Source organism: Oryzias latipes, chromosome 23 (genome assembly GCF_053564925.1).
Source record: "Oryzias latipes strain Hd-rR chromosome 23, Olatipes_Hd-rR_3.1".
Classification (NCBI taxonomy): domain Eukaryota; kingdom Metazoa; phylum Chordata; class Actinopteri; order Beloniformes; family Adrianichthyidae; genus Oryzias; species Oryzias latipes.
The window spans coordinates 22,919,327-22,928,787 of NC_136259.1; the positions used below are offsets into that span (position 1 = coordinate 22,919,327).

General features: G+C 45.5%; 2 protein-coding genes across 4 annotated transcripts in view; one reads left to right on the forward strand and one right to left on the reverse strand.

Moving 5' to 3' along the window:
* LOC101163941 (uncharacterized) overlaps positions 1-5,823 on the forward strand; it is an 89,786-nt gene extending 83,963 nt beyond the window's left edge. For all 3 annotated transcript variants that reach the window (XM_023952500.2, XM_078941804.1, XM_023952499.2), the window contains 2 exons: positions 2,815-2,884; positions 4,272-5,823. In XM_023952500.2, the coding sequence (XP_023808268.1) occupies positions 2,815-2,884; positions 4,272-4,523 (322 nt within the window). In that variant the 3' untranslated portion in view covers positions 4,524-5,823. The remainder of the gene's footprint in view (positions 1-2,814; positions 2,885-4,271) is intronic.
* A 1,178-nt stretch (positions 5,824-7,001) lies between these two features.
* On the reverse strand, positions 7,002-9,206 carry ascl1a (achaete-scute family bHLH transcription factor 1a). The gene is made up of 2 exons (XM_004083208.5): positions 7,858-9,206; positions 7,002-7,772 (listed from the first exon to the last, which is right to left on the reverse strand). Exon 1 carries the CDS (start codon positions 8,477-8,479, stop codon positions 7,868-7,870), a length of 612 nt encoding a protein of 203 aa, XP_004083256.1. The 5' UTR covers positions 8,480-9,206; the 3' UTR covers positions 7,002-7,772; positions 7,858-7,867.
* Positions 9,207-9,461: the final 255 nt, after the last annotated feature.

Consider the following 9,461-nt stretch of genomic DNA (forward strand, 5'->3'; position numbering starts at 1 on the left):
AGCTGCATGACTTATTAGCAGGAGTTATTAATTAATCTATTATACCATGGTCCAGGTGAAAACTCGATTCTGATTGGCTGCTGGGTGTGCATTAAAAAGTGATATACCACAGGATAACCACACGGTGAAAACAGAAGTTCCGGTCAGCTAGCATAAATGTTTTGTATCACTGCGCTGGCTTCTTTAAAACAACCTTTAGCTTCATCATCTGGACAAAAACAAGCGGTAAGAGGTGAACTTTCTCTCTGAACTGATGCTTTATTTAACCCATCGGAAAGATCAATATATATATAATTCTCATATCGCCAAACCTTGACTGCAGCGGTGGTGCGGCGCGACGCGGACTATGTGTTACGTTGCGCTGCACCATGTAATAAATAGTCCGCTTTAATGAGAAAAGCGATCCAAATTGGAAAAAAACAAGAATTAAGGACTAAAAACGGATTTCTATTTATTTCTTTTGTAAATAACCATGGTATCAGCGGATTAATGGCCGAGAAAGTGTGCATTATCACTTTTTAGCGCACTTTGCTGACGGTTCAGGCCTCCACGGCGTGCGTTAAAAAGTGATAATGCATACTTCGTCGGCCATTAACCCTTACATAATCATTATAATGTTAAAAATAGTTCATTCATTCATCTTCTTTACCGTTTATTCCCTTTCGAATCACGGGGTTGCCGGAGCCTATACCGGCCACTTGGGCGAAGGCAAGGGATGCCCTGGACAGGTCGCCAGTCTGTCGCAGGGTAGAATATCCTCAATCACACATCCATTCACGCTCACAGTCACACCTATGGACAATTTAGAGTTGCCAATCAACCTATGAAGCATGTTTTTGGACAGTGGGAGGAAGCCGAACATCCCGGAGAAAAAACCCACGCATACACGGGGAGAACATGCAAACTCCACACAGAAAGGCCCCCATTGATGTTGTTTTTCACGTCCCCCAGCCGGGACTTGAACCGGGGGCCTTCTTGCTGTGAGGCAAGAGCGCTAACCACTGCGCCACCGTGCAGCCCGTTAAACATAGTATTAATACTAATTTAATAATCATAATAATTAATGTTACGAGGATGCTGCTAATAAAGTTATTCAAACGGTGGATTCTCATTATTATATGAAGAGTAAAACAGTTTTAGTGACTTTTTTTTCCAAAGTCGGATGAGGCTGAAGTTGGCGTCTGACTGTGTAGCTCCCACTTTGACAGTTATGTGTTTTCTAAAAATCTAAAAATCTAGTATATTAATAAAGTTTCAAGCAGCTGCAGATAATTTGCAGAGGATGAAAATAAAGAATAAAGCTAAAACAAAAGATCTGACTCCATTTTTTGCCTGGTGCAGTCCAATCTGTTACATTTTGTCAGACATTAAACCGGTCCGCGGCCTAAAAAGGGTTGGGGACCAAGGGATTAAAGAACTGTGAGTGTTTTATAGTTGTTGAGGTGTATTGAGGTGTTGTTGCATCTTCCTTTACCATCTGTAGAACTGCAGTCAGATAAACTTTGAGGATGGAAAAAACTGTGGAGAACATTTTCAGAATTTGTTGTTAAATGATCCAAAGCAGCAGTGATGTGTATGTTTGCTACTGAAGTTAACCAGGACGCTGACAGAAAAACATTTAAAGTTCCACTCCAATCATCTGTTAATCTATTTTCAAAGCGTGGTAATTTAATTAGGATTATGCTTATTTGAGCCAAAATCAAACAATCTGTCATTTTCTAGGACATAGTTTCTGCAGAGCGGCAGGTGTCCATTAGAAATTCACCTGCTGGAATGAAGCACACTTCCCTTTACTGTTGCTGAGAGCTCTTTGTTTACAGTCTCTCCCACGAGCTTACAGCCCTTACAGCAGCTCATTAGCAGTTCACCTCTGAGTTGTGGGCGGGACTGATGGCATTTCCCCCCTTTACCATCATCCATCTGTTTATATTATACTCTTTCTTGCAAGCCCACAGCCCCCCACACCCCCAGCATAACTTTACTGTTGAAACACAATGGGGAGCAATATCAGAGCTATCCACCCATAAGGTTTGATCCAGATTCCAGCTCAGGCGAGGAAAACAAAGACGTTCATGGATCTATGTGTCTGCAGGTGGATGCATCAGAATGGAGCGCAGCAGGGAGCTTGTGTCCACCCCCCCAGTGTATTTTCTACGTGACAAAAACGATCAAACAGCAGATTTTCGTCTACTCTTGTTTGCAGCGATTTGAATAAAGAAATACTCAGAATTGTTTTAAGTTTAATTTTCTTTATACAGGTCCTCCGTCTTCAGAAAATTGATAAATATCATTCGTGTTTTTATCTGTTAAGTTGTGTTGATCCTGATCTCCTGTTCTTAATGATGGTGTTTACGTATTTTTTATTTAATTTATCAAATAAAGAGGCATACATGTAGCAACCATTCAAACACGAGATGCTGTATTGAATAGTAAGAGTCCTGGTTTGATGTGTGAATCGTTGCTTTTGATTGGTGAAGCCCTTGTGCTATCCTAGGCACTTTAACATTGGGAGTTGGGTCATCTAGACCCACTAGACAGTGCTCTGAACCTTTTTTCTTCAATGATTTGTGATCTTCACTGGTGTCCATGGATTACATGAAATCTTTCCACCTTTATCCACCTTTGTCATGGTAGGGAGAACACGTCAATGTAAGGGTGGGGTCATCTAAGATAGCACAAGGGTTAAAGCGGCGATCCACGGTCCTAACCCTGACAATAATATCTAAAACAATGGAGTTGTAAAAATCAGGATCTGTTGCTGTGGTTTTGTGGTATAAATCTCAGACGTTCTGTTTGTTTTTTCTTCTCTTTCAGCGAGTTTATGCGATCTCTGATTAGCAACATGGACTTCCGCTCTCTTGAAGTGAGGCTCTTCAAAGCGAAGGTGAAATCTCACAGAACTAAGCCCCCAAACATGTTTGTCCTCTTGAATTTGTTTGCTTAAGGTGCACTCGAATCCCTCAAAGCGTCAGATTAACTTTCGTGTCACAAACGCCGATCCTCTGCTGGGGGCTCACCAGCTGTAATCACAATAAGGTAAATGCAGGCGGACTCTTTGAAGAGCGATTCCAAAGCACGCTTAAAGCATGGAGCCACTCAGGCCTCGTGCATGGAAATGAGGGAAGGAAGCCAGGAGGGAAAAGGAGACGGGAGCTTTTCCCTTTTCATAGATTGGAATTGGCCTTAATCTCATTAAAGAGCCCAGCGGCGAACACACAGTCCACTCCGCCCAGCCTGTAATCAGCCCAAGACACGCCGCTCATCTCAGATCGGCCGGGGCTCGAGCCGACCAGCTGGCCGCTCGAGAGCTTGGCCGGCCCTCGTTCATGCCAGGAGGTGCTGAGCGACTGAAAAGCGAGGAGGAACTTGAAAGAGTGTTGGTGTGGAAACTGAGCCTTCGGCCAGGTAGGGGAGGCTTTGTAATTACAAAGCTGTTTAGGGATAGGGTTGTTAACTGGAGAGGCTGTTGTAGAGGTGGGGGGGTGGAGCAGGCTAATTGCCACATGGATTATTCCCCCCCCCCCCCTTCCTCCTCCTCTGCCCCCCCCCCAACAATTATTACCTAGACTGCATTAACTGTGCAAACAGGTGCGCTGAAAGGAGAGTGTGGTAATCTGAGGCTGTGGCCCACAATATCTCGCTGTCACACGTGAGCATACTCCCACACACCCACAGCAAGTGCTGGGGACCTTTGTGGGGGGGGGGGGGGGGGGGGTCACTGAGGTGGAGTGTCAAGACCAGAGCGCCACCACACTCCCACAACCTACGTTCACACCACCCTCAGCAGGCGCGTTCAAGCGACCACTTTCAATGAAGAGTCTATGTAAACTCCCGGATGCATGCATAGCTACACACATATTAAGATCTTTTTTGGGTTCTACGTACAAAACCTGTGTTGAAAGTTGAACCAGGTCGAACTTGGACCAATCAGAGACTCGCATTTTGTAGTGACGTATGGATGGCCCTTTTGAAAATTGATCATTGAGGAGAAATTAAGAATTGTGTCCGGTTCTAATTCTATGACACTAAGTCTTTCACATATCGGTACAGAGCTGTGAAAGAAGCCTGGAGCAGGATTTGCACCGCTTTGACATTTTGCACCAAGCCTCCTCTAACTGTAGGTGGGGGACATGCGCCAGTAAAAAGTAGAAAAGGATAAAGAAGAAGCTCCTCCCTGCTCTTCTGGTGTGAGCCTTCGTTTTTGAACGTAGCTCACCAGCAGCGCCAAATCCCGGCTTAAGTGTGTTTTTGTTTTTTCTTGACTCCTGCAGCAACTGTTCCTGTTCCTCCTGGAGGAGCAGCAGGTGGACGCGGGGCTTCAGCAGGGTTTCATCAGTGGCGAGCAGCTGCTGCTGGAGCTGAAGGCTGGGGGGATCCATCTTGAGCAGGAGGCGGTCGTCCGGCTGGAGCTGCAGAACATCCCCCCCCTCGACCTGCTGGACTTCCTGGCCTACCTGCCGCTCTTCATGCTCATTCATAAATCCGTCATCTCCAACCCGCTCAACGAGTCCAGCCACTTTTAGGCTTTTATCTTTCCTTTCAGTCTTTCGATTTCTTTCAATTGTCTTATTTTTAAAGTTATTAATGTTGATAAATGCTTCACTATAGACGCATTGACAACATCTCACTAACCTGAAATCTATGTGAGAAGATCAATAAACATTAGATTATAAAGGCTAACAAACCAAACCAGCAATTATTGAACCAAAGTTTTCTGTTTTCCATCTTGTTTTTATGAAAAAGTTGCTCTCATTATTAACTCTTTCAAGGCACCAATTTCCTTCAGAATTGGATTTCTGTGGATTTGACAGTTATTCCTGATAATGTTCTTGGAAGCAGGTTTCCATGACGCCTTAACTATTCACCACAATAAAGAGGTCTTATCAGCAGAAATGCAGCTGCTCAATGTTTGTGCTTTGTTTACAGCAGCTTATGTTCAACAACGTCCAGCTCTGCTCAACCCAAATCAATAAAAGAAGAGCAGATTGAAGAAATCAGAGTACATCTTGAACAATATTTTTACAACAGACAGGATTTGTATAAAATCTTTTTGATTTTTTTCTCTCACCTTTTCGTACAGCCGGACTCACCTGGTCTGGTCTCTGAAGCTAAACTGGCTCAGACCTGCTTAGTCTTTGAATGGGAGATCACCTGGGATTACCAGGTCCTATGAGCTGCTATTACCACACGGAGGCTTTCATGTGCCAGTCCCATTGGCTGTAAATCAGAACTGGACTGAGTGACCCCTCCCCATGGCGTTCCAAACAGGAAGTACTTGCTGGTTCCAGTAAGCCAATACCCAAGAACCATTCTTGCTCTGATACCTTTTTTAAACATGTTGTTTTCATATTTGTTTCTGTTGTTCAAACTATTTAAGCTCCAAAGTGACCAATCAGATGTCCTAATTAAAGTGGGTGGAGCCTGCTGGCCCCCACATGTAGCCTGCTTTCAAGTGGCAGGGATGTGGACTTCCAACTTCCCAATTGGCGTGAGTGGTTGCAATAGGAACAATGTTTTGGACTGACTTGGACCATTCCTGGTCCCGGACCAGGACCCGCTGGGGTCTACTCAGACTGAAAATCTGTTCTGGATTATTGGCAGAAATTAAATCTGTTTCCCTTTCAGTGAACCTAAGTGTGTCCAGTCTGAAAACACGCTAAATCACATCTTTGAATTGTGTTTCTGTAACGGTTTGTTTCCACATTTTCCATTGTTTTTTTTGTGATGAAACACTTCCTGATGTCACAAAAGCAACTTTTTCTCAGAGAAGAAACCTGTCAGCTTGGTCTGAGGAAATCTTTTGATTTAAAAAAATTTGACATATCTTGTGCATTGTTGTTTTTTGTTATGTTTTGTTTCATCAGTTTAAAGAATGTGACGGAACAAAAAAGGGAAGCTTCTGTTAATCCCACATGTCACTTTAAATATTCCAAAAATCACGGTAATGATCATTTTTCTGGAGTTTTCTTTGACTTCTCCGTGGAGCAAACCTTCAGACTCAGCCAGAGATCCTCAGATGGAGCTTCTGCTGCTCCATTGTTTTCTCCCAGCTTTGCCAATTAGACATGGCTGAGCTCTCCTCCCTTTTGTGTGAGCCTGACAAACCGCTGTAGTGAGAAACATAATGGACTCCGACGGGCAGCAGAGCTGCGCTGTTAGATCAGGGTCGTCCAGTAAGCAGCATGTGTCAGCGTGAAGACTCCAAACAAGCGAAAGTAAAGTTCAGCTCTGCTGGCCTAGTTTGGGATCCTGGAACCAGCAGCCACTGGAATTTTGTATAATTTTACGAGTCAAATTAATTATTATTATTCATTTTTATTAAGTTTTTTTTTACTCTCTAAATTTCAATTTTTTTGTTTTGTTTGTTTTTGTTTTTGTTTTTCTTCAGAAGTTCTTAATTTGTATCTGACCGCGAGGAGATCTATGAATCTGCCCTGCGCGTGCGCAGCTGTGTTCCCCTTCCTTTCAGGTGTTTGGGTATAACCTCAGCAGTTAGGCACACGCCGCCCGCGTCACAACCTCCAGACCCGATTCCCTCATTAAAGCAGCCACGCGCCCTGACGGCAGCCTCCGCCCTACCTGTCAAACCCAGTCAGTTGTGGAGAAGCGCTCTACCTCCCAGACTGCTGACCGCTGGAGTCCACTGATCCAATTAAAAAAAGAAGAAAAGAACGTTTGATATGAAAAGTACTCCGTTTTTTCTCAGAAAAGCTCCCACCTAAAAAATAGAACTTTGCGCATTTTTTCCCCTCAATTCCGGTTTCGTAAAACAGACTTAAGTTGGGCGATGGTGATGATGGAGCTGTGAGAGAAGGCTGGAATCTGCGCGTGTGCGCTCAATTTGGAGTAGAATAAACGGTGCGTAAAAGCGCAGGACCGTGCGTAAATTGCGCAATTTAAGTCGTCTCAAATCTTTTAATGCCGAGTTTTTGTTTTGTTTTGTACAAGAGTGTGTTGGGATGACACCCCACCCCCTTAATACAGGCACACACAAGAAACGATTTCAGTAGCATTGGGTTTTATTCTTGGACTACAGTGTAGAAAATAGTGATATAGGACTTCTCATTTCCATCACGTGGGAGGACATCTGCGTAAAGGTTCGATGCGTGGCCACCGCCCTCCGTTTGGACAACAGCTGCATAAGTTTTTGATCATCGTGACACGACATAACGAAACATTTTGCTTTTTTTTCTTTTAAATAAGACACGTTGGTGCTGGAATAAAACCTCCGGGAGTCTCAAACTCCTGGAAACCTCGTGAACAAAAGAGTCACAGAATAATAGACTAGGCGTCTACATATATAGGCAAAGAGGTAATAGAAGCAACTCCGCAATATATAGACAAAATATATACAAAAGGATGTGTACAAAAACATCTATAAATCTCTTACATACAAAAATATCTTAATATATTTCCCAAAAAAAAGCGTTTAATATAGAATTTAATAGAATACATCGGCGACTTGGAAGCATTTTTCTGAACTCAGGGCTGATGATGATGATGATGATTGGCATAGATGAAGAGTTTTAAATAATGTTTTGAATGAGGACTTTTCTTCAAGGGTTTGTGGGTTTTCTGTGGACAGAAGCGGAGCTCCCGCGTAGTGTAGTCTCTTTAGTCCTTTGGCGCTGGTCTGTGGTCTGATGTCCCCCCACCCCCCCAAAAAAAAGTTTTCAGGACCTTTGGAGTTCAGTCTGTAAGGACCAAAGCGCGCGCGTGTTATTTATGAGTCTCCTCCGGGACAATCCCAAAGCGCAGCAGGATTCTAAATTCTGTGAGGAGAGGAGGAGATGTTGAGTCACATCAGTGTTTTGTGGTTTTTATTTTTTTTAGATGATCGTCTTCTGGTCGTCTTACCTTAAGACGCTCAAAACCAGTTGGTGAAGTCCAGAAGCTCCTGCTCCTCTGGACTCAGCGGGTCGTAGGAGCCTTCATCGGATGAGTAGGAGGACACGGGGGAGCCTGTCATGGAGTTCATGTCCGCCGAGTATCCCTGCGACATAGTGGGCGACAGCACGCCGGCCTGGAAGGCGGCGCTCACGGCGTCGTGCTCGTCCAGCAGCTGCTGTAGCGCGCGGATGTACTCCACGGCGGAGCGCAGCGTCTCCACTTTGCTCATCTTCTTGTTGGCGGCGCCGTTCGGCACGTGCTCCCGCAGGGTGGCGAAGCCGTTGTTGACCAGCTTGACCCGGTTGCGCTCGCGCTCGTTCCTGCGCGCCACCGCGTGCGGCTGCTGCTGCGGGAGCGTGTAGCCGAAACCCGCGAAATTTAGCCTGCGTTTGCAGCGCAGCAGCTCCGGGGAGGAGGAGCGCTGCCGCTTGGCCTGCTTGGATGCAGACTTCCCGCTGCTGATGCTGCTGCTGCTGCTGCCGCCGGGGCTCAGGTGCATGCTCTGCGCCGCCGCCGCTGCAGCGGAGAAGAAGCAAGCAGGTGGAATCAGCTGCTGGTGACTAATTTCCATTTTGGCTGTGAGGTCCATCCCAGTGTAAAAAAAAAATAAAATAAAATAAAAAAGTTCACACAAACATAAAGAATGGAAAAGTTTCCTGGCAGTGTGTCCCGCTCGTGCCGTTCACGTGTTGCGTGCGCTCCGCGGGGTTGCTGCGTGGTGCGCTTCTCAAAGCTGAAATGACTCCTTGAAGAAAGACGCCACTGCTTTTCAATGCATTTGGCTGAGGAGGAGACCACGCCCACTGGTCGCGTGGATACACCTTGGGCTCCTGCGCCGGTGCAGCTGCGCGCGCCGGACGCGTGCCACTTCAAGCACTAAACAAACAGCGGAGAGGTTTTTTTCCCCTCCATCAGTCACAGCAGAGAGGTGCGCTGCATGGAGCAGCGCGCTTCCAGCAGCAACTTTCTGATTCCAGAAAACGCGCGTGCATTGGTTGTCCTTTCACATCAAAGATGAAAATCCCATTTGGAGACTCAATTTTAACTTTCATTCACGCGCCAATGAAGGATGAAAGCTCTGCAGGATTAACAGGGTAAAAGTTTGGATGCGGGCAATTAAGGAAGTTCTTACAATTAATCCAAAAATTAAAATTGAAATAGATTATGTTTTAAACTTTTTAGAAACTAATCCTCATACATGGTGGACACTTTTCCTTGGATGTTTCTGGTCTGTGTGGACGTGGACACAACCAAGACCCATTCTCTTCTATTGTTTTATTTCATCCGCGAGCCTCCTCGTGTAATCAGCTCCTGCTTTCACGTCGCGCCTGCGCTTTCCAAAGACGCGCGTATTGTGCGCCGGAGAGCGAATGTTCCAGCGGGACTGTGGAGCCACGCAGGAGAAACTGGGTGTGTTTGTGTGTGGGGGGGGGGTGGGGGGTGGTGATTGTGACAACCCTCCACCCCCACCCCTGGTGTAATTACACTGGCGCTTTTTTCAGAAACTCATTCTAAATGAACGAAACCAGAGCAGGAGTGTTTGTTTGCGCGTGCGTAAACGCGTTTGTTAG

What these genes read in the sequence shown, in the direction of transcription:
- ascl1a (XM_004083208.5), bottom strand. Translation starts at nt 8,479, where the DNA reads ATGGACCTCACAGCCAAAATGGAAATTAGTCACCAGCAGCTGATTCCA.